Source organism: Doryrhamphus excisus, linkage group LG15 (genome assembly GCF_037039965.1).
Source record: "Doryrhamphus excisus strain RoL-2023G ecotype Guam linkage group LG15, RoL_Dexc_Guam_v1.1, whole genome shotgun sequence".
NCBI lineage: Eukaryota > Metazoa > Chordata > Actinopteri > Syngnathiformes > Syngnathidae > Doryrhamphus > Doryrhamphus excisus.
This window is the reverse complement of record NC_136371.1, coordinates 8,051,230-8,075,639: the sequence shown is the minus strand read 5'-3', so window position 1 is coordinate 8,075,639 and position 24,410 is coordinate 8,051,230. Positions and strand designations below refer to the sequence as shown.

The following is a 24,410-nucleotide window of genomic DNA, read 5'->3' as shown; positions in this document are numbered from 1 at the left end:
CCTCCTTTGGTTGTCATCCCACCAATGGGATCAAATAATTGACCTCCATTGCAGCACTTTTATTTCCTCTCCACCACCAGTCGGCGTCACGTCACGCGGAGTCACACCGGTCTCCTCGGAGGAGAAGCTGGCCGACTGATGCTGCAGCTGCCGCAACACCTCTGGAGGTGATGCGTGAGGAAACGCGGTGCAGCAGCCGGTGAAGAAGAAGAAGAAGGGGTGCGAACACATGCTGGAGAGATGCAGACATACAACTACAACAACAACGTCTGACTCCGAGAAAGAGAGAGACTGAGAGAGAGAGAGAGAGAAAGAGAGAGGGACGAGGAACGAGTGGAGCAAGAGGAAGGGGAGCAAAGCGACCAGCACCGGGATTAGGTGGCTGGACCGGTGCAGCCTCTCATCGGGGATCCTCAACCCTCAAGGAGAGGAGGAGTACAGTCAAAACAATCGTGAACAATGGACCGGTGTTCAGGTATTATCTTTTTTTTTTTTTTTTTACAACCACAATGCTCCTGTGAAAATGGTGTGAAAGGGCTGCTGATGAAGAGTGGAACACGGTGATGGCTGCAAGTAAGGGGGAGAGTGGGGTGGCCCTGTACATGCGTCGGAGCATCACAGCTATTGAGCTGGACAACAACAGGGCCATGCTGCAGTGAAATTGCCTCCCCTGTTGGTGCAAGTGTGGCGAGACGCACAGGACTTGCAGCTTACAGCCTCATTGAGCAGAGGTTTGATAAATGATTCCTTGAAAGAGCTGAGGGAAGAGTTTCTTTGTGTGATTTGATGGAGCATCACATGGACATAGAAGATGTAATATCTGCTAATAACGACGATTTTAGTGATTTGTTGCTGTTTGTGCATGTGTTCCAGCTGCAAAGAAAGTGAGCAGGATGTCAGCCTGCATGGCGTGGCTCCTGGTTCCCCTCCTTCTGTTTGGATGCCAAAAAGGGTAAACACAACTGAACTTAACCATGAATGCATCATAAGCACACTGACATCATTACACCCCCTGGTGAATTTCTAAATGTGTTGTTCTGTATTTTGTATTTTGTAAATGAAACTCTTGGGTGTCCTGGAGCTTTTCGCTGAGCCTTCCTTTGGGCTGTGCTTCCTTCTCACTGATGGATGACATATCCCTGCTGCATTCTGGTACACGCTGCCCTAAGTGCAAAAGATCCTTGGCCGTGCTGTCAGTAAATCAGCAGAATAACCCACTCCCATCAGTGGCTCTTCAAACATGCTCGAATCCAACTCAGATATACTCTTGTAGCCGCAGATGAGCCCCCCTTGTTTTATATGATGTAATAACTTTTTCAGTTGACTTTCTTTTTAAAATGTTACAAGCCAAAGCCTTAGTAGTTTTTGTCTTTGATGTTAGCCATTGTGGATCATATTTAACCACACTATAACACAAGCACGAATAACTGTCGGGTTTTTAACTTGAACTCTCCCATCTCAGCGCCTGCCAGGAGGCTCAGAAGGAGGCTGCCGCCAACGACAGCACGGTGTTCACGAGGATCTTGGACGGGCTTCTTGATGGCTATGACAACAGGCTGCGACCTGGCCTTGGAGGTTGGAGCATCTTGTCTGTCTGTCTGCCGCCCTATACTGGGATTGTTATGTACTGCTTTGAGGGATATGCAGGGGGGAGGGATAACGTGTCAATTGAGCTGAATGGTTGAGTTGTGAAAGCCAAACACCGTCAATCATAAGCGGGTGCGTCACTCAATACAAAATGCAGAATCGGAGCGCTCTCGTCACTATTTGCCTTGGCAACGGGAGCAAACCTTGAGAGTTGACACACTGCTATTTAAAGATGTTCGAGCCGTTAAAAATGAAAGCTTTTCACCTGCCTTCAGCTGACGGACGCCATGATGTCCATCCTTTGTTTTCCTTTAGTTCTATCATACAGGTGGTCCTCGGGTTACATATGAGTTCCTTTTGAAAAATGTAAAGTTGTATTTTATCTTATAAGTCGGATCTTACACCTATGCAGCTGAAATAAAATCCATAAAATAAAGTAATATGACACTAAATATTATAATTAAATGAAACTAATGCCAAAGCATAAGCAACCTTCCCATCACAATAATAAGACCACTCGACTGCTTAGTTGTTACTGTCACTTTCACAGTATTAGATCATTTAGCAGTGATGTGCAGGGTAAAGAGTTTTGTGATTTCTGATTGTCGTTGAACGTGACAGGCTAAGTAGTGGAAGTTGAGAGGACTGTTGAGTTTGCTGATGTTGTTTTGGCATAGTTGCAGCCGACTGTAGCCTGTTTTGTTTTTTTCACTAAAGAGATTGTTGATAAACCACCACCATGTCATCTTGACAATGTCTTGGCGGACATTACAATATCATCTTTATTCGTAAGGTGAACGCGACAGTCAAGTGTTGAGTGTAGTGTGGCTGCACGGGAGCAACTGTGATACTGCTTGATGATGTGATACTGCATACTGATATTGCCACTGATACTTAACTCATACAATATGACAGACACAGTCCTTGTTGCACCCTGTTAGTTGATCAGCTTTGCAAACTTTGCAATCAAGTGTACGTGATTTAGTGTATTCTTCCATTGTAAGTAGTTCTCGAACGAGTCTCGTGTTCATCAGCCAAAAAATGTAAGTTTGTAATGAATTTATGGAAGCATGTAAATAAGTACGTAACACAAAGGACCACCTGTAGACAATACATACATATTGTACCTTTGTGCTATAGCGAGAAGTGAGGCTGCTCTATACGGCTGCAAAACCTTACCCAAAGAGCCTAGTAACAGTTGCTACCGTTGACAAAAGAAGAAAAACTCAAGGCTTTCGTCTACCATTGTACAATAAGCAGCTCTCTCCACATCATAAGTAATCAAAGCCTGCGAGGAACAAATTGATATGCATGGTGGAGGATTTTGTTGCAGTGTCCCACCTTTCATTTTCACACAATTGTCATGTGAGAGCACCTCACACATTTTTTAAAAAGTGTGAAGACAGGAACACCGGGTACAAATTCCAGTGCAGCACTGCTTAATATTGATCTGATTTCTGCAGCCCAGAAGCGACATCCATGCTGCATAGTTGAAAGCAGCCTATTATTCCTTTAGAATGTGCATAGAAAGGGTGGGCCGTTTCCATCCATAGGAAAATGTATCATGTATATTTTTCATGTCTCAGAAACCCTTGAAGTATCTGAAGACCATGGCACTTCTGGTCTGACTGGTCGCCAGCCAATCACAGGGCACATATAGACAAACAACCATTCACACTCACATTCATACCTATGGACAATTTGGAGTCGCCAATTAACCTAGCATGTTTTTGGAATGTGGGAGGAAACCGGAGTACCCGGAGAAAACCCACGCATGCACGGGGAGAACATGCAAATTCCATGCAGAGATGGCCGAGGATGGAATTGAACAAGGGTCTCTGAGCTGTGAGGCATATATGCTAACCCCCCGTCTACCGTGCAGCACTGTATTGATATTGTCACACTTAAATGTTTCAGATCATCAAACAAATTTAAATGTGAGTCAGTGGCAACACAGCTGAACACAAAATGCAGTTTTTTAAATGAAACATGGCCGACAAGGCCCTGTATAAAAAAAGTGGCAATCATACTACCACCACTATATTTTACTATTGGTATGATGTTCTTTTTTTGGAATGTGGCATTCATTCATGGCAGAAAAAAAAATATTTAAAAAAAGGACACTGCATATTCTAAAAAAAATTTTATTTTTTTTATGAATAATAAAAAATGCCTTTTGTGTTCAGTTGTGTCAGTTGTCATTGACTTCACTGAGGGCAATAATTATGTTGACAACTGTACTTAGAAGGCTGTAAACAGGTTTTCTTATATAAAACCTAAAAACATAAAACCGCAATAAATGAGGGATTATTATTACTAAATGATTATATAGTGATGCTATTTCCCAGTCTTTTTTAATTGATTGTTGCTTCATTTTATGTTCTTCTTTTTTTTCTGGAATGACAATGTTGGATCTTTCGCAGGTCCACTACAAAACAAAAACAACAAACAATCCCTCAAGAGTGTTCCAAATTTAGGCCCAGTTGTGAAGCTATCTTCATGCTTTCTCAACAGAGAACGTCACGGAGATCAAGACAGATATTTTTGTCACAAGCTTTGGACCGGTATCTGACACAGAAATGGTGAGTATGTCTTCCGACATGCACCCACTGTCCCATACAGATGGAACATTACTGTATTTGTTTTGGATGTAATTGGTACAATATGTGACCAAGGTCTCACTCCATGAAAGAACTGTAGTGTTATTCTGTTCTGTTTTTCATACGGTTTGTTTATCTTCTCAGGAATACACCATCGATGTGTTCTTCCGTCAGAGCTGGAAGGATGAGCGCCTCTGCTTCAAAGGGCCTATGGTGATGTTGCCCTTGAACAACTTGCTGGCCAGCAACATTTGGACACCGGACACGTTCTTCCTCAATGGCAAGAAGTCCATTGCTCACAATATGACCACACCAAACAAGCTGCTCAGGCTCAAGGATGATGGCACTCTGCTTTACACGATGAGGTAGGTCACCATAGATGGAAACAATAAAACCAGATAAAATAATGATAATGAGATATGAGCTACTTAATAACTGAAACATATTTTAAAATGAAGAATTTTGACACCGGGTGTTTGAAGCTTTTCATAGATTACAAATAATATAGTTGGTCATGCGGTACACAATACCTATTCAAATGCAGAAGTGGGATCAGCCATTTTTCGAATGATGCAACAGCGACTCCAAGTGGTCGTGTTTGGTGCTACTTATACAAAATTATGTTGTGCAGTAAAAAAAAAGCACAGGGTAGAATTACTCAGCATTTATGTTGGCATTACTGACATTTCTCTGATATTTCATCCATGTTATTTATAATTAGAGCATGATGACAATTTGAATAGTTTTTATTGATAGTATTTAACAGTTCAATCAACTTGATTGCTCATTTGTGTTTGTCACATATTGACATTAACCACGTTGTGATTCAGCAGCGTGTTGATCCAATTCATGTAAAAAATTTAAAAGCCAACACAGCAACCTGAATCAGTAATACTGTATTCCGTGACTGAACATTGCACACATACTTGCATTGTTGACTTTTATTCGGAGAGCTCATAATTCCTACTCTTCGCATCATAAAATCCCTTATAGTAAAACAAACATTGATATTTGAGCTCCACAAGCAGGGGATTGCACTTTTATTATATGTTTGTGTAACCACAAGTAGATTTAGGCACTAAAAATGACGTCAGAATCCAATCCTCCGTGAAAATGAGGCAGCGGTGGGTTGCTTTTTAATCGTCAGATTGTTCCAGTGCTGGGCTTGTTATTACCAGCAGGGCTTAACCGTGTGCACCTCTGATTTTATTTCCGCAACACACACAAACGCACATCAGCGTCCCTGGCCTATCCATTTTTCCAAAAGGGATTGATTGATTTTGCTTAGAATTCCACTGCTTCACTCTAAGATGGTTTTTCAAAGCTTTATTAGTTATTAAATCTTGCTGTTTCTTAGTTGAATCCTGCCCATTATTAGTAAAAATGTGATTTGTATGTATTTTTTGTCTAATTTGAGCATTTTCAAGCATAAAACTGGCTAAATTAAGTCAAATGTAATAATACAGCATTCAGAAGAGGCATTTAAAAATGTGATGAAGTGTGGTATTCAACACCGGTCACTAGGTGTCAGTAACGTTACTGTAATATTCAGTGAGACACACAAGCACCAGACTTGATAGCTGGACCAATAGGCTTTTATTACTGGTTTGAAAACAATACAGTCATCCCTTATTTATCACATATGTTAATTTATTTAAATACGATTCCTCATTTATGAATGAAATATTTTTGTATTTAGAGCATATGAAACATGTTTACAACGGGTTTTAACATTATTAGAGCCCTTTAGATGTGATATAACACCCCTATAGTCTCCTTTACTCTCTCATTGACTAATATAGCAGACATAATAAGAGTAAATAAGATATATAGGACATAAATAACACTCATGCCCGTGTGTTGCTGTAAATGTGTTCTGGTGCAAGGGGAGCTGAGGAGGGGGGGCAGGCAGAAAGTGACGTTGCGATTCAGAGTTGAGTTTTAGCTTTCCGTGGGTTATAGCTGCAATTCTCGTTAGGGTTTACTCTGGCTATTTTGAGATCATTCAAACTTGCAATAAAAGTCTGTTCATCCGGTGATTAGTAATATGTAACATTTAAGACTATTGTGCCCTATTCAGCTGTGATAAAGTAAAGCTGCAAACTTTCTCTAAGATATCATTTCTCCGCCTTACTCTCCTTTGTTAGTTTTAGACTGACACACTAATGCAATTGAGTAATACTGCACTGGTGTGGAACGCATGCTCTGGAGCAACCAGAGGTGGCCTCTTAACCAGAGCTGTTTGTTCACTTGAGTCATATAATTGGGAAGCATTCTGCTTCCTTATGTGCACAGGAAGCATTGGAGCAAGGAAAGCAACATGACCCAAGAGGATTTCACCACATCTTGGACACACACTTGTCATTAAGATCAGAGTAAAGCTCACGGGAAAAAAAGGATTCCTTTGAACGGCACTAAAGTAACGCTTTCTGCACCACTTAATAGATCAAGTTCACTGAACTTGCATCATTATATCACTGAATTTCTGTCTGGATTTTTCGTCATGCAAAGATATAACCCAGAGGAGTTTGATTCATCGCATGGTCGATAAGCAGGAACAGATATTTGTCATGCATGTTAATCAGCATGGGTTGTGGAACCCTGACATTACATCACTATGGTCCATCCATCCATTTTAATATGATGCTTATCCTCGCTCAGGTATGCTGAAGCCTATCCCAGCTGTCTTTGCACGAGAAGCGGGGGTACACCTTTGACTGGTCGCCAGGGCACATATAGACAAACAACCATTCACACTCACATTCATACCTATGGACAATTTCGAGTCGCCAATTAACCTTTTTGGAATGTGGGAGGAAACTGGATTAAACAGAGAAAACCCAAGCACCCAGATGCCCAAGTGGATAATCGAACACGCAGATCGAAATTGCAGATCAAGAAATGTGTGAGAAGACTGTAACAAAGGATGTGACCACTAGGTGACAGTGCTGTCACCCACAATATATACAATTTTTATTCGTTACCTATTGGAATCTGTTTGTGCATAACATCTCATTATTGCAACTTCATTTTGACCTTCTTTATGTTATTCATATATTAATTATCATCTAAAAGTGCTCTTATCTGTTACATTGGGCATAGTGGATTTGATATGCTTATTTATTGGGCATATCTTATCTGTTTTAGATAGACTTTTGGAGAATTTATTTGATGCATAGTCATAGTGTACACGATTGTACACTGTTGTATTTTTTTTATGTTGAACTACCGTAAACATAAACCTTTTTTCTGATTCTTGTCTCAGGTTGACAATATCGGCCGAATGTCCCATGCAACTGGAGGATTTCCCCATGGATGCCCACGCCTGCCCTCTTAAGTTTGGCAGCTGTGAGTGAATTCATGTTACTGTAATGCACTTAAAACATGGTTTCACCACAACTTCCTTCCTGGTAACAACATGAACTGAAATAGCTCATTGCTTCCAAAGTATTGTTATTTATTTTTTTGCATGTTTGTCACACTTACATGTTTCAGATCATGAAAAAAAAAATCTCAGTCCATGCCAACACAAATGAACACAAAATGCAGATGTTCAATGAAGCTTTTTATGATTAAGGGAGACCGACATGGCCGTGTCTAACACAGTGATTGCCCCCTCTTAAAACATAACCTAACTGAGATTATAAAGCCTTTCTAAAGCTTTGGGACTCCAACGAACCACGGTGAGAGCCATTATTCACAAACGGCAAAACATGGAACAGTAATAAACCGTCTCAAGACTGGCCAGCCAACACAAATTATCCTAAGAGAGAAGTTACGATTCATCCAGGAGGTCACAAAAGACCCCACAACAACATTGAAAGAACTGCAGGTCTCCCTTGCCTCAGTTAAGGTCTGTGTTCATGACCCTACAATAAAAAAGACACTGGGGAAAAGGGACTGCACGGCAGAGTTCCATTTCAGAAATATACACAGTAAATACACAGTAAAATGTGGTGGTGGTAGTGTGATGGTCTGGGGATGTTTCAGGACCTGAAAGACTTGCTGTGATAAATGGAACAATGAATTCTGATGTCTACCAAAACATTCTGAAGGAGAATGTCTGGCCATCTGTTGGTGACTTCAAGCTTGGGTTCTGCAGCAGGACAATAATCCAAAACACACCAGCAAGTCCACATCTAAATGGCTGAAGAAAAACAAAGTGAAGACTTTGGAGTGGCCTAGTCAAAGTCCTGACTTGAATCCTATTGAGATGCTGTGGCATGACCTTAAAAGGCACTTCATGTTGGAAAAGCCTCCAATGTGGCTGATCTGAAACATTTTAGTGTGACAAACACGCAAAAATGGGAATCAGGAAGGGGGCAAATATTTTTTCACACCACTGTAATACTGAGCACAATAACACTACACAAGTTGTATTGGCAGGTCAATGAGGATTAGGCTGCTGTGTGTTCACCAACTAAATTAGGCCACCCATCAGTAGGGCGTTCCCATATTAAGGTAGCCAATGTGCTTACCCTATAGTGACGAGGGCATGCGTATCACTGCAGTGACCTTTGGGGTTTTATAAAAAAAGATCTGGCCAAATGCCACACATCCCAAGCCTTGGGCTAAAAGGATGAGACTCTTATCCCCAGATTTCGGTGGGACACAGTTCAGCCACTGTCACTATATAGGGGAAGCACATTTGACTGCAATCCAATTACAGTGTAAGGGGCCACTTGGGATTCCGAGGGCAAACTCCGACCTAATCGCCTTAGAGAATGCCCTGCAGGTGAGAAGTGCGTGCATAATAGCAATAATCTGCTGTTATATTTTACTTGCCCTTCTGCACAAAACATCAATTTTTATCATAATTACTCACTGACATTAACATCACCTGATTTAACCTTTGTCCACACTCTCCACTGCAACACATGTACAATTTCTTATCTGGAAGTAAGCAGCATGCGGCACAAACATTGTTTTAGTGATCCGTGATAGCACTACACAGTGGTTTGACTGTAGCCTCTATTTCCTGCTGTAATGAAAAATGGCTAAAATTAATCTCCGACAAATCTCTTCCTCTATGCCGCCTCTGTCCAAGTGTTGTGACTTGATAATGCAGCGCTTTACTCCCAAGGCACAGAGTGCTGTTAAAGATAAACATTGACTGTGGGGTTTTTTCCCCAACCACAGCGATTAGTCCCATAACCTGCATGCATTAATTACTTGATGATAGTATTTACCTAAGCACATTCTTCTGGTCATATACTGTAACTTCAAGTCCATCATAACAAAAGCTTTGACAAACTCTTCCCCATGGCTTGATAAATTCCCCCAGACAAGTCCGCAAGTCCAGCAATCCCTTATCTATCACAGTTAGTTGGTAATAAGTGAATTTCTATGGAGTAGGATTTCTCACAGAAAACTTTTTTACAACCTTTTAAATTCAGATTAGAGCCCTCTCGACATGAGATAACACCCCTATAGTTAAACTTCAACTTCTTTGAATGCCTTAAATTTGTGTTTGAGCTTATTTAGCCATTTTTAGATTTGAAAATGTTTATTTTAGGAAAAAAAATCCGTAACATTTACATAATATCAGTGAAAACCACGATAGAGTGAAGCCGGAAATTGGAGCGATTGCAGTAGTATATTTAGAGTGCAACTAAAATAAGCAAAGAGCCACTCTAAATTTGTCCCAAGTAAATTCCTTCTAATCCATTCTGTCCTACAACACCCAATTTACCTACTAGCCTTCAGCCAATCAGCTCTCACGCACTCATTCTGTGATTCATGCAGTTTTGTTCAGCACACATTTTTGCACTGGTGGTTGTGTGCTATTTGTAATGGTAATGGTAATGGTAATGGTAATTTATTTCATTTGAACATGCATCAGATTACAATGCACTCAATTGTTCAGTTGAGTTCAGTTAATCAGTTCCCAGTTCCACATGTACAAAAGGAGTAGGAAGAAGCAAAGCTTATTAAATCCTACCCGTTCATCTGGTACTTTTACAATCAGTAACTGTTACATTTGTTCACCTCCTGCTTTCCTAATATAGTTTAAGTTTTTTTTGTTTACATTTTTTTAAATTTAATTTAATTTTTATTTTTTGTCACATTTGTTTGAAGATTAACTATATCAGCAAGTTTAAGTATTTGTGATTTTAGAAATAAGGAGTTATTATGTTCTCTATAGGCGGCATTATGAATTATCCTTACTGACCTTTTTTGCAGTACATTTGATCAACTTCAATGTTGAAATATACCCTGGGGAAACAGTTGTGTTGAAGTGTAGGTTATTGTAGAAATAGTTTCACGAACCCTAATTGAATTCCTGCAAGCAAAATTGTACCGCACTTGCATCATTGACATTTTCAAACAGGCAGACGAGGATTACTGAGTGAGAAGTCTGGAAACCTTTTTGGCGCCCGGCATTCAGTGCTCAGCATGAATTGTGGGGAAGTTGGCACAGCGGCACTATCATGCCTGCCAAAGTCATTAGCTCTTGTTGAGAATAATGAAAATCACCAACAGTCCCTTATTCCAATCTGACTACCCTCCTCCTACTCTAATTAAGGCCATAGCTATGTTAAAAGCTACACAAGCCTCCAGCAGGCATATGAGCACCCAAAGTGGTATTGCTCTTTTGAAAAAACAAATATTCAGGCCGAAATAGGGGCCGAAATCTTTTTAACTTTTTTCCACTAATCGGTGAAATTGTATCCATTATGTATACACACGCACACACATGCTCTATGAAACACTAACTGAAAGGTAGGTCTTTGTCGTTGGCTTCACATCAATGAGTTTTATTCAATTTTTTTTATTTAAAAAATTCAGATACAGAACATGAGGACATTGATGGATTTGGGGGAGAAAATTTATTTAAAAATACAGTGAGTGTATTGTTAAATAGTAGAATAAAGTTCAACTAAACTCACTGTTTTGCTTCCATTGCCTTTTTTTGTACATTTTTGCCTTTAGCATTCTAATACGGTGCGCCTCATGTATGGGTTAAATACAGAAATAGACCCCGTAAATGAGAATGTGCCTTACAATCCGGTGTGCTTCATGGTGTGGAAAATACAGTATTTGAGGAAAACAGTGTCACCATTGTATATTCCCATGGTTTTAATTGTACTGGCAACATTAGATGGAGAAAAGAAATGAACAGTGGAGGTCATTTCCTTACACAAACATTACATTTGATAGGGTGCCTGTTAGCTGTGAACTAAATGCACACTGAAGGCATATCAAATGATGTCTGACGATGTACATATAACAGCAAAGGCATGAATATCACATCAACTTTGTTTGTTAGTGCAAGATGAAATTGCAGGGCAGGCTTTTTCATCACAAGTGACGCAACACATGAAGGTTAATCTGACTTGGTCTGGCTCCGGCTGACAGACTGGCACCCCTGACCCACATGGGTGCTTTGAGCAGGAATACACTCAAATATCCGCACGCGTACAAAGAAAGTTGTGTTTTAATCAAAAGTGGCATGAAAATACATTGTGTTTGACCCCCACCTCCCACGGTCAAAACATTGTAATGCTATTACAGTATGACGCTTGGCTTATATACAATAGATGGAAAACATGCAATCATTCTCTTCCTTTTTCATCAGATGCCTATCCGGTGTCTGAGGTGGTATACACATGGACTAAAGATGCTGCAAAGTCCGTAGTGGTGGCAGAAGATGGATCCAGACTCAACCAGTACCTTCTGGTGGGGCAAACCGCCGGCACAGAGGACATACACACAAGCAGAGGTGGGTGTGTGGGAATGAGCATAGTTCATTTCTGTAATTACAGGGGAACCTCAAAATTCTTGTAAAAAGAAAAACACTAATTTGACATTTTACACGACCCATCATGAGACTTCAAAATATTTGTGTTTTGCTTTTTCTTTGGCATTTTGCAACAACAAACAAAAAGATAAGAAGAAAAGAAGGGCCGGCAGAGCCTCCCCTTCTGGCCTTTAGTTAAATTTTCAAATTTGTTTCATAAAATTGTATCAATTTCTCCTCAACAAGCTATCTTAATGTGAGACTCTGAGTCCAATCCAATTTCAACGTCTATGTGTTTCCACGTCAATTTAATCTGCCCAAGGCCTTCAGAATCAGGAGTGCTAGTACGATGTCACTCAAACACAATTCTAGATTTGCCTCACAGAGCCAGCTAGCAGGCGTACAGTAATGCCAACATTTCCCCCCATATTCTTGGTTGATCAGAGCAAATCAAAGCGAGGTTCAATGAGCGGAAGGTGGCGGTAATGCACACCAAAAGCTGCTTGCCAATCTCCAGAAGAAGAAGAGTACACACAATAACTGATGGAGAAGGTGAATATTGATATTGAACAGCTGCAGATGATGTTGTAGTGTAGAGGTTGTGGTTTGGAATTGTTTAGAAATGACGTATTCCAAGTTAACTGAGTTTGTTGCTCGAGTAATAATGGTCTTCATCCTTATCTTGTGTTTTTATTTATTCTTGATGGTTTATGGTAATGGTAATGGTTTTATTTCATTTGAACATGCATCAGATTACAATTGTGTGCATCCCATAATCAGTTCACAGTTCCACATGTCCAAAAGGAGTAGGAAGAAGCAAAGCTTATTAAATCCTACACCTCCATCTGGTACTTTTACAATCAGTAACTGTTACATTTGTTCACTTCCTGCTTTCCATAATACAGCTTAAGGTTTTTTTTATTTTATTATTATTATTTTTTTAATAATGCACCTCGTACTTCAGTACGAGGTGATATGACCATACAATGACATAATGGGTACCATAGTAACTGTCAATATAGTGATATAATAAGCACATTTATATAATTGTGATGTGATAGTAGTGGTATTAAGAGGTGGATTGGGTCGCTTAAATCCCCAATAAAGGCCCAGGTACCAAACGGACCACCAGTTGTTGTCGTAGCCCTAACAGAAACTATTTGTGTGCCCACGAAACAAAATGGTCTCTTCCCTGCACATAATGGGTTCAGAAGGCAGATGATGGAGCGCCGTTATTCGATAAACAAACCATCCATCATCCATCGCTTTACTTTTATTCTTCACCTGCTGAAAGACATACATAGTGTGGCATCAGTATAATACGCGATAATGTGATGTAACTAATTCTAGATTAGAAGAAGGAGAAATGAGCGTGTGAGGCTGAGAGTAAATGTGGGAAACATTATCGGGGATCAGCATCAATGAGTGAAGGCCAGTACGGGAGAGTAGCCTATCCCTCACACAACCAGCTGTCTACGGGGCCTGGGCAGCCTTGTAAAACAACACTTATCCCTGGCGTGAGCCTGCACACACACACACATATGCACACTCACACACAGACCAGAGAGAACCCTCGGGTTAATCCCCAAGCAACACCCCCCACAAACCCCACCCCTACGGCCACCATCCAACCAACCCAGAGAGCTTTTGCATAAGAAGATGACATCATAGATCAGTGTGGGATTGGTTGGTTCTGTATGTGTGTGTATGTGTGTGTATGTGTGAGGTGCTCTCCAGGTTTACCTTAGTGACAGTGCCTACTAGGATATCTACGAAGTGAGGGAAGACATCTTGACCGCAAGCTCGTAAAGTCTGGGTTTGTTTTGGACTGTCGCGTGCACGACATGTAATTTTCCCGCAAGTGGAATAGTTGACATCAACTTGCTCAGAGACACTGAAAATGAAACGAGCCCGCATGCACGTTGGGATTGGACAGCCAGCTGTGGCACGTGGAGGGTGGGCGCAGAGGGGTGGAGTGGTGGTCATTGAAAGGCATCGGCTTAATGCTCTTATGTAAAATGGAACTGTAATACACGTCCATCCAGTTTCGAGTCGTATCATTATTAAACATGTTGGCTTTTTTTATTTAACGAAACTTTACTCACTGATGCACCACAGTGGTGTAATCATTTGTACAGTATTATTATAATATTATTAAAACACAATCTGCACACCAAATACAAAGACAAAACCTCCAGAAAAATACATGTGGTCTTAATTTGATATATAACTTGAGTTTTTATCTAAATCAGAACCTAAATTAACACCGGAGTCACTCATATTATACATAGAACACAAGAAGAACATGCCGGGAAGGATAATCTCTTCTCCTTCCAGATCTCCTTGTAACAGTGTGCAGAATCCATGACCCCCATTGTGTCATGGATTGGCTTTGCATGTGCAGTCAGGCACTGTATTCCTCCCCCCAGCAGGAGACACATACTGCATGCTTGTGCTGCATGTATTCTTATATTATATTCACAGTAACATGGAACGTCGTAAACCGATTTACAACCAGTAGTTTACCACAGAACTTTGCTGAAACAATGACACATACAAATTCCTCTCGGCCAAAACACTAAAGGCAGTCATTTGTCAGAAAACTGAAGTCATGTGTCCAGTAAGGGAATTTAGCCAAAAGGTACAATTGAATAAAAAAGGCATGCAAGGAGGCAAGTCAACAGAACCTGAAAAGATACCTTCTAGCAACATGAATAGAAGGAACACAAGGGTAGGAGTGGTCTGCTCTTAATGGAGGTCAGACTCACATGCCTATACACAATTTGAATGTTCTGAAGCAGGTAATAGCAAGACAATCTACTAATATTTTGTCAAATATAATAGAATAATGGGCACAAATCGTTTTATAAGGCAATAACAACCAATATTTTCCTGACAGCAATATTTTACTTCAAAATTATTCAAGGTGGCAAAGTGTTGCTTTGGAGTTTGGACCAGCTGCAACCCTGCTGTCATATATTAAAATATTAACATCATCATAATTGCATGTAAACAACTACACCACAGACTCACAGAGCATCTCATAGCTAAATAAACAAGTGTAAAGAATCTCGGGTTTTATCATTTTAAAGATGGCGTCAGAAATTTTTTCTGAATTTAAAGGCATGTGTTATGATTCCACAGTACATAAAAAGAGCAAGTGAATTGCAACTCATAAGAAGTGACAGATATAAAGGGCCTGAACACATTAAATTGGATTTGCTCTTTAAAGTGGAATCGCTGCCAAATGTACAATCTGGATCATATCTGGATGGATTCTGTCTTTTCATTCACATTGTCAATTTTGTTCAAATTGACAAATATATTTGATTCATCACCCACCATTGAGTTGGGGTAGTAGGGTCGACTTGGTTTTGGTATCAGAGATTAGAAATATTTCTGCTGGACTAAAATTATAGAAGTTGTGACTGGTTGTTAGAGAGACACAAAACACAAAATATAGATTTTTTTGTACCATTTCTTCCTTTACAACACTACTGCCACCATATTTTACAGCATGAATTACATTTCATTCAATGTCTTGTGAAATATGTATCTCCGAACAAATTCACTTTGTTAATCATTTTCAAAAGCCTGTCTCCCCATCCAGAATGTAGATGAATGTACGTTTTTGAGAGAGATTTTGATGGTCTTGGAAATTTGGCTGACTTCCCTGCTCACTGGAGCAACTAATTGTACTATCACCCAGTTGACGATTGAAATGCATGAAATATCCTGAGCCGTGGGATACATTAAAGTCATCTATGAGCATGCATTTCTGATTTTAAAGACGCTGTCAATTAATTCCAAACATCTGCTATACATATTTAATAATGTGCTTTTCAGTAAGAACCTACAAAACTTTTTGGGTTTGGCTTCTTTTAGGACTCACTGAGACACAATTGCGAGTAAAGAAAACATTATTTCTTTGATAAAGATAACGAAACATGTGAAATTAGGTAAGGTGCTAAAAATAGCGGGATGGGTGTCTTTTATTAGAACTGTTCCATTTGAGTACCTAAAGGCGGAGATTGGCGTACAACTTTCTGGAGTACATGATGGATTGTATCTGCTTCTATGTTCCTTAAAATAACCTTAACAACAATTCCAAAATTAGATGAAAGTTCTGTGTTGTGTGAATGGCAAGAAGATCCTACTCACCAGTTGACCAGCATTGCAGCATTGTTCCCTGACATAAAAGGAAGTTCTCCTTGGACTTGACGAACAAAGCCTTGGGAAAAAAGCGGTAAAATCCACCAGAGGAACATATTGGTCTCCATGCTTCTCTTCCCAGTCCTGCTGGGATCCATGCATGAAACGTGACTAGGGAGTCCCAGGTTGGCGACCCCTGGTATCCAGTCTCCTGCACCAAAGGAAATTGACGGGGTTGCTCAACGTCAGGCAGCTTGAAGTCATGAGGTCGTCAAAAGGTGCTGAGAATGGGGTCACAGGACCAGTACTGTTGGGGATCTCCAGATCGAGTCATGGCAGATGGTGGCGTAGATGAACGAAGCATCCCGGCTGATGCAACAGAGCATTTCACTCGTCTTCTTCCCTTTGCAATCCAGCAAAATCCACCAAATTAAAAAAGAAAACATGAAATTCATTTAAAAAAGATCTACCGACCCCCGCCCCTCCCACCTAGCCCCCTTCCATCCCACGAGTGATTAGTCAAGGCAAGTGTCGCTCCCTGTGGCAGGGTGTGTGTGCTGAGGTGTGCGTGGGCCGTCACCACTCAGGGATCATGCTTCATCAGTGTTTTAGTGTGTGTTGGGGTGGCACGACCGAGTGGGCGGGGATTTGAGCTGTGGAGGATCCCAGGACAGGAAGGCTCACCCTGCCACCGCCACCACCCTCCCCCTTCACTGCTGCTCTTCCTCTTACTGATGGCAGGATGCAGATTGTAACCAGGGATTAGGGAGGTTCAAAAATCCGATTTTGCCCGGAGAAAGCCTTGTGTATTACTGTGTGTGTGTAAAAGAGAGTGCGCTTGAGAGCCGTTTGTGTTTGTTTGGTCTTAGTGTGTGTTTAGTGTAGTCATTGGATCTTTCATAGTTGAACATTGCCTGCAATCGGAAACTGCTCTTGGCAAGTAGTTTTTTTAAGCCTCAAATGCAATCTTCACTTGTTTAAATGAAAATTGCAAACCCCCGCCCCTGAATGTACACACCCACTAAATTCTGCCCTCTTTGGTTTTTTGTTTATCTTCCTTGCACATTGTCAAACAGGAGGTGCAGAACAGCCCCATTATCACATTTTCATAATAATTACCTGTGCTTGGTTGCTATATTCACATTAATTAATTATCTGCTTCATTTCACCGTAATATGTAACGTTCTTTTCTACCCGACCTCACTGCTGGCTGCTCTGTCACCTGTGATTAGCATAATCTACTGATGGTGATAGTTTTTTCTTTTCCGATACGGAACAAAAGAGGAGAACTTCATGAGATGGAACAGACACAAGCTTATGGCCTTTAAACCAAAAAATATAAGAATACCACCATTGGCTAGTATATTTTACCAAACGTGGTATAAAGGACATATTCTACAAAAGCATCCCTATAGTTTTCACAATTGTGAAATAAACTGCATAAAAAAATGTCATACATTCATTCGGCCAGTATGAAACAAGTGGCCTTCACGGTCATTCAGTACATCTTTGTGGCGCATGCAGTGATACAGGAGGTGTAGCATGGGTAGAGTGATTGTGACCCTACCTGAGGCTTGCTGGTTCGATCCTGTGTCCTCCCGTGACTGTGTCAAAGTATCCTTGGGCAAGATATTGAACCCCATCAGCAGGTACGTAAATGTGATTACAATGTAAAAAGTCCATGTACTATAGCTAACAGATACACCCTGAAAATCATCCTGACAACATCCAACAATAACACATTTTGCTGAACAATATATTGTGGATTTTGCATAAAGCTATCCACAATATACACCAACATAGGCCAGTATGCAGCTGGACTAGCCGACAAACATGCTGAAGCCTGACGCCTTTCCAACGTTACTTGGTTGTGTCAAAGAGTCAGAAGAGCAAGTAGTAAGTAACAATTTGGTGCCCTGTATTTATTTTGTGTAAGTCATGGAGCAAAAGCGGTTGTCTGTGTAGCATTATAGAGTGTGCATACAAGGAGCAGGGTTGCTAGTAGCCATTTCCCACTACAATTAGTAGCGCTACCCAAGTAAACACTGGTATTCCCGCAAAAAACATCTAATGACATATTCTGATGCTGTAGAAGATGTTTATTATCAACTCCTATAAAGGTATGTAATATAAAGCTAGCGGCACTACACCAGAAGTCTTTCTAAGCACTCGGGAGTGTGACCAACAGGAGTCAACTGTAGACCGTGGGTGGAATACATTAAAACAGACAGTTTTCACAGGAAGCACGAAATCCAAAGAAATACAATTGGAATAGGTGCAGATTCTGGAAGAACTAGAAAGCTTTCTGTTCTGGTTATCATGTGTAGCTGCTCTATAGGAGTCCACGACTCAATACAAAAGGGCCGACAATGAGCATAATAGGTAAGCATACTGTGGTTTCTTACATAGACATGATCAACAACACACAAATCAGGAACAAATCAGATTTCCAATCAGAGATAGCGCTTTGTCTGAGAAGGAGGGGCCAACGAGCGGTTTGCAACAGATTTGCTTTTGCTTCTGCAATAGTTCTGGATGAATATGGGCAATGCATGACATTTGAAATCACACATCAATAACATGTTTTCAAGAATCTTATTGCTCTTGTCCTTATGTTGTGTTATTCATTTGTTTCCCCTCAGGTCAGTATACAGTGATGATGGCCCACTTCTACCTGAAAAGGAAGATTGGATATTTTGTCATCCAGACATATATGCCATGTTTCATGACTGTAATCCTGTCCCAGGTGTCATTTTGGCTAAATAGAGAATCTGTTCCTGCACGGACTGTTTTTGGTAAGGGAAGCCCACTCACACCGCAGAGACTAATAAGAGCAGTTAAGACATATTCAAACCTCCTTGCCACAAAGCAATTTTAACTCCTCACCTTTGTTTGCACTCAGGGGTGACCACAGTTCTGACAATGACCACCCTCAGCATCAGTGCCAGGAACTCCCTCCCTAAAGTGGCCTACGCAACAGCAATGGACTGGTTCATTGCCGTCTGTTACGCTTTTGTCTTTTCGGCCCTGATTGAGTTTGCCACTGTGAACTATTTCACCAAGAGGAGCTGGGCATGGGATGGAAAGAAAGCTCTGGAGGCGCAGCACCCAAAGGTAAACTCCTGATGTAATATTGACCTTTTTGGAATGGGGACATGTTGTTGGTTTGACATGAATTAGCCATGAAGTCCAAATTAGGGACGACAACCATTTTCCTAAACATCATTACAGTATTTTTGTACCTTCTGTACCGTGTTCTTACAACAAGCTGACAGTTATGTTTTATGTGCTCAATATAGAATGTCAACCATTTCACACAAATGATTATTTTTATCTTCAGTGGTGCTCTGAGAATGATCTGCCTTCATGCGTTCAACAATCACTTCAAGGGGGAAAAAAAGACTACAAATATACAGTGGAAGCTCAGGTTTTATTGTTAATTTGTTCCAAAAGGTCAGACCAAAACAATGGAAGCAATGTTTCCCATAGGAAATAATGTAAATCCAATTAATTTGTTCCAGACACCAAGAAATATTAACAAAAAATACATCCAATAGAAAAATGTGTTTTAATTTTATAGTTTTTAATTATAGTTTTTTTTCTGATGGCGCTGTCATTAGAGCTTTTTTTTTTTTAGGAGTGTCATGATGCCACTTCTAGTAAATTAACATGCGAAGAAAACAAAATGAGAGGGAGGGGGCAATGTATTACAAATAATGCAACCAAAGTCTTGCTGAATTTAACATTATTGATCCCTATCTGTATTTTTTTTATTTTATTTTGCTTGCACATAGACCAAAGCATATAAGAGATATACTAGTGGGCACTTTAGATCAGACTCAGCACCCCATGTTTGACCTTGTTTTCTCACCCACTGAGACAATCAGTGTGTTACAGCTGAGTAAATGGCATCTTTAGATTGTTTCAAAGCAAACCCTTTGCTCACTGTAATCTGTCCTGCTGCAGAAACGAGACCCCATGGTGCTGTCGAAAAAGCCCAACAATGTTTGCTCAGCAGCCGTCAACTACACACCAAACCTCAACAAGGACGTATCCATCTCCACCATCTCCAACACAACGTCTGTGCAGCTCCGAGCCTCAGAGACCAAGATGGTAGACCCTAAGAAGACCTACAACAGTGTCAGCAAGATCGATAAAATGGCCCGGATAGTGTTTCCTGTTCTTTTTGGAACCTTCAACCTTGTCTACTGGGCTACGTATCTGAACAGGGAACCGGTGATTGAAGGAGTTATTGCTTCAACCTAGCTCTTTTTGGAACATTTTTTGAAAAACAGCAACTTACTTCAAGCACTTTTGAAGGCTGCAATGGAATCCTGTCCTTTTTGGGTTTTTTTTAATGGTCTGAATGACCTGCTTGATGGCTTTGTAACTATGAACGGTGCTATGCTTCTTCTGCATTCATCCTGCTGCAGTTCGCATGTCGCACTTTTCAAAGGCAGCTGTGAATATTCCAGTCACAGCTTACAGCACAGGAGCACTCTCCATTACTAATACTTGACAACGGTTTCTCAATCAAGTTGAGATGTTTGCAGCTAGGCATCACTTTGTTGCCATGGAGCTAATTGCCTGAGACGTTCTGAGCTTATACTGGAAGAACTGCCATATTCCAATGCATTTAACAAGGGATTTTTTATGGAATCCCTTGGGCCTTAGTGCATTGATAATTTCACTTTATGTTTTTTTTTTAAGTGAACCATTTTCCTATCACATTCAAAGCCTTGAACCGCAAGTCAGGTTTTCCAAAATGCCTCCTTTCTGGGAGGTGACGGAAAACATACATGTGGAGGACTGTCATTGGAATGGTTTCCTGATTTTAATCATCATCTCTGTAAATGAACAGACTCTTTAATGCTCATAAAAGTTTTACAAGGCTTCATTTAGGGCATGCCAACAAGAATATTAAATAGAAATATCTTTGGCCCACTTTCACTCTGTGGATGGACAGTTGTGGATGATGCGTTCTGTACAAATTTCCCATGTGTGCGGGAAATTAAATTTGAGCCTGGAAAGCTCAAGTTTGAAGTTAAAGTGAATTCACAGACGAGCGACCCCCCACGCGGTTCAAATCAGCGAGATGATGCTGAGCGTAGAATACAGAGTGTCCAGCATCCCCAACAGCTGTACGTTTGCAGAATTGGGTATCTTTAATAGGGCTGTTAGAAATCTACACTTTTCATTAATTACATTCAAATTTGTAGCAGACTTAACGCATGTTAACGCTCTGTGTTATGACGGCACAGTGTAGCAACCCTCAGTGTCTGACGTCCTTACCCTATTTAACAGCAGTTTATGTATCTCCAAGGTCGGCTCGACGCAGCCCCGCACACAACAAAAGTTCCTCCTGCACTAGAAGTGCTACATGTCTGCATGCGCCCAAATCCGTACTGAGGCGGTACTCATCCCCAAATTTTGCCCACACTTGCATGTACAGCGGGTTACGACCGGAAAACTCACCACACCCTGCCAAGTGCTCGCTCCCCCCCCAAACCCCCAAATGCTGCACAAGCGCCACCCTAGTGAGACATTTTTTGAGGCACATTTTGCAGGTTTTAACACTTATATCACTCTCACAAAGACAGGAAGTCAAGGAAGTATCAGCCGATATCATACTGTGCTTTTTCACTGATATCGGCCAATGGCAATCGGCATACAACTTACTTGTGTTTGGAGTATCGCATCATATTATTCATGGCAAGACAGAAAAGAAAAGCATTGCTTTTGCGGAATACTTGTGTAGATATTTTTCTCATTGAATCTTTTTGTCTTAATGTTGATATGAAAACTTTTTTTTCGGTGCTTGTAAAAATTGGCAAATGTGGCTTTTTAATCATTATCTTGTTATCTGATTTGATTCTTTTCTTTTGATCGTTAAAACTGCGGTACAGCAGCTATACAGGAGGTCTTAGCACATCATGTGACACAGCCTGCTGCTTTGATCAATTAGCTTTTGCTTCGTCAAAAGGTAACTTTCTGGTGATGAAAAGGCGATGGCCTGCAGGGACATGTCAATAAAGATCTGTTGTGCTGTACTGCTGTGCTGCACTTTGTAGTGACTCTACCGCCGACTTACTGGTAAATGCTCCATTTGCGCCCACCTCAATGGAATGTGCACATCAGTAACATGCTCAGCGGTTGTTCTCAGAAAAATTGAAGCAGAGGTAGCATAAAAGCAAGTCCGGGTAGTTGCAGCTCAGGATCCTTTCAAGGTCTCCATGGCAGCAAGTCCCTAAGAAGCCACTTGACATCCCTTCCTATTTAGCTTTAAAAAATCCATGTTGCTCTCTACTGATCCCATAGAGATCAGTACCATTTATTTGTGCTTTATTAACCAATATTTGCAAAGGTAATCCTTTGCGTTTGATGAAAGTTGATGGTGATAAAAGTTACAGAAATGTAAGATTCCTACTTGCTAACACAAGACAACTGTTGTTTTATGCTTGAATGGATAAAGATTGACTTAGTTTCATAAGTCAGCCTCATATTTATCTCTAGTTGTTGGCAGAAAAGTAACATTATTCACTCCTTGAAGTTGGTACCGTGAAAATGGTATGCTAAGGATTCCTTTTAGAGAGTAGATGAAAGAAAATGTGGACCTTGTAGTTCTAAATAGAAAATTAATGCTTGGTTTTAACTACAGCTGTAAGAACTAATCAATGATTAATCATCTTAACCTCCCAAATGTTAATATTTCCTTAGCCATGCATGAAAGCAGACCTGTTTTAGGCAAGACAAGTTATCGTATTCATACACATCAGGTTTGACTTTTTTCTGATACATTGCGGACCAAACCACAAACTTGTTATAATAGTTTGGTTCATATTGGTTTAGTCCGTCTAAGGCCAAGCCAATTACTTGATCAATCAAAACAAAAAAAGATTCAAAATAACTGCTTATGAAAATATTTATGGTTGGTTGCAGCCCGAGCTGTGTTGAAATATTTTTTTTTCCATAAAGTGTTGTTGGTTATTTGCCAGTTAAGAACAATTCTGCAGAGCTACGTCACATGTGCATGTACGCTCCTCCATCAAATGTCTTTTTTTTTTTTAATAAACATGCAACACTGCAGCAAAACGTATTGTACTGGGGTTTTTCATGCACTGTGTTTGTTTTATGAATTTAAATTGATGAATTAAAAATGATGTTGGAGATATCAATTGGGCGGTCTCATGTATGTGAGCACTGTTTTTTTAATTCTGGGTTTTGTGTATATATATGTAGATAAAGCATGATATACATGATAAACTTATTGCCTCTGTTGTATCTCTGTCTTATTATTCATCAATATTTGCTTTATTGGGAATAACAGTAGAGCGGTAGCTTGTTTTTTATAATTAATCCATTTCAAAAGGGTCTGTTATTTTGCAGTCACACGCCATAAAAAAGCAGACTGTCTGGAAGCCTATTTGCCTAACACAGGGAGTTACACGGTGCGCTTGAACGACTCATCACATGAACAGCATAGAGTACAGTGCTTATTTGACACAAAGAAAGGAGACAGACAGACAGTGTTACACAGACAATTAAGATGATTAAAAGAGTTCCCGGATGGAATCTGTCTGTAGTGACCCAATCCCTATCCGTACTTCACAAAGCTTGACTCACCAATGTGTACATGTTTTGTTTGGGCATTGCTTTTTAAAGTGGTCTCATTTGTTTGACAATAAAAATAACCCACTGGACCAAGTGTTTGTACATTTAATATATTTGTGTTAGTTGACCTTATTTTTTATTGTTCATCCAACTCAATGAGGTAACAAAACATAATTTAGACAGTCCCATTCATTTCTAGTACATATAACAAATTAATTTCATTAATTTCAATATACATAACATAAGAGGATATCTTACTTCATACGAGCATTTCGGGAAAGGGGGAAATAGATTTCTTTTTTAAAGGTTTGGTGGATTTAGTCATTTATTCATACTGTAGGTCTATAGGTTACTTAACCAATTTGAACTCAGAGCTTGTAGGTAGTAAGATATTTGTCCTCTAGGGGGCGATGAAGCCTCTTACCTTACTGCACATTTGTGCAGACAGTTGTGCACACGCATTTAAGTGTTAAAAGGGGGAAAAAAACCCAATATGAGTTGCAGTGATGCAATCATCATCATCAGGTTGTAAACACGTTGATATGTAAATATGTAATATTGCCAATCGATACATTACTTACAAATACCGACAATAAACATTCCAAACAGAAAAAAACACACATGCTTTTGTATGTTCTTCCTAATCCACGTACTGTACGTGTGCATGTGTGTGCGGGGTATGAGTCACGCAAGATGCACGTCCCCTTCCAGACTGGGAA

At 40.3% G+C, this 24,410-nt stretch overlaps 2 protein-coding genes across 3 annotated transcripts in view; one reads left to right on the top strand and one right to left on the bottom strand.

Annotated features, from left to right (window-relative positions):
• The window catches only part of LOC131104090 (gamma-aminobutyric acid receptor subunit beta-3-like), a 51,666-nt gene extending 35,064 nt beyond the window's left edge, over positions 1 to 16,602 (bottom strand). Inside the window, exon 1 of one of the 2 annotated variants that reach the window (XM_058050872.2) lies at positions 16,090 to 16,602. In XM_058050872.2, coding sequence (XP_057906855.2) covers positions 16,090 to 16,238 — 149 coding nt within the window. In that variant the 5' untranslated portion in view covers positions 16,239 to 16,602. The remainder of the gene's footprint in view (positions 1 to 16,089) is intronic. The other variant, XM_058050873.2, reaches the window with a different exon arrangement.
• On the top strand, positions 91 to 23,145 carry LOC131104091 (gamma-aminobutyric acid receptor subunit alpha-5-like). Its single transcript, XM_058050876.2, has 10 exons — positions 91 to 475; positions 874 to 952; positions 1,463 to 1,575; positions 4,102 to 4,169; positions 4,332 to 4,552; positions 7,453 to 7,535; positions 11,767 to 11,910; positions 18,723 to 18,875; positions 18,983 to 19,194; positions 20,047 to 23,145. The coding sequence occupies exons 1-10, from the start codon at positions 460 to 462 to the stop codon at positions 20,344 to 20,346; spliced, it is 1,389 nt and encodes a 462-aa protein (XP_057906859.1). The 5' UTR covers positions 91 to 459; the 3' UTR covers positions 20,347 to 23,145.
• Positions 23,146 to 24,410: the final 1,265 nt, after the last annotated feature.

What these genes read in the sequence shown, in the direction of transcription:
- LOC131104091 (XM_058050876.2), top strand. An exon ending in CCCTCTTAAGTTTGGCAGCT is followed by an intron (nt 7,536 to 11,766) that starts GTGAGTGAATTC and finishes CTTTTTCATCAG; the next exon opens with ATGCCTATCCGGTGTCTGAG. An exon ending in GGACATACACACAAGCAGAG is followed by an intron (nt 11,911 to 18,722) that starts GTGGGTGTGTGG and finishes GTTTCCCCTCAG; the next exon opens with GTCAGTATACAGTGATGATG.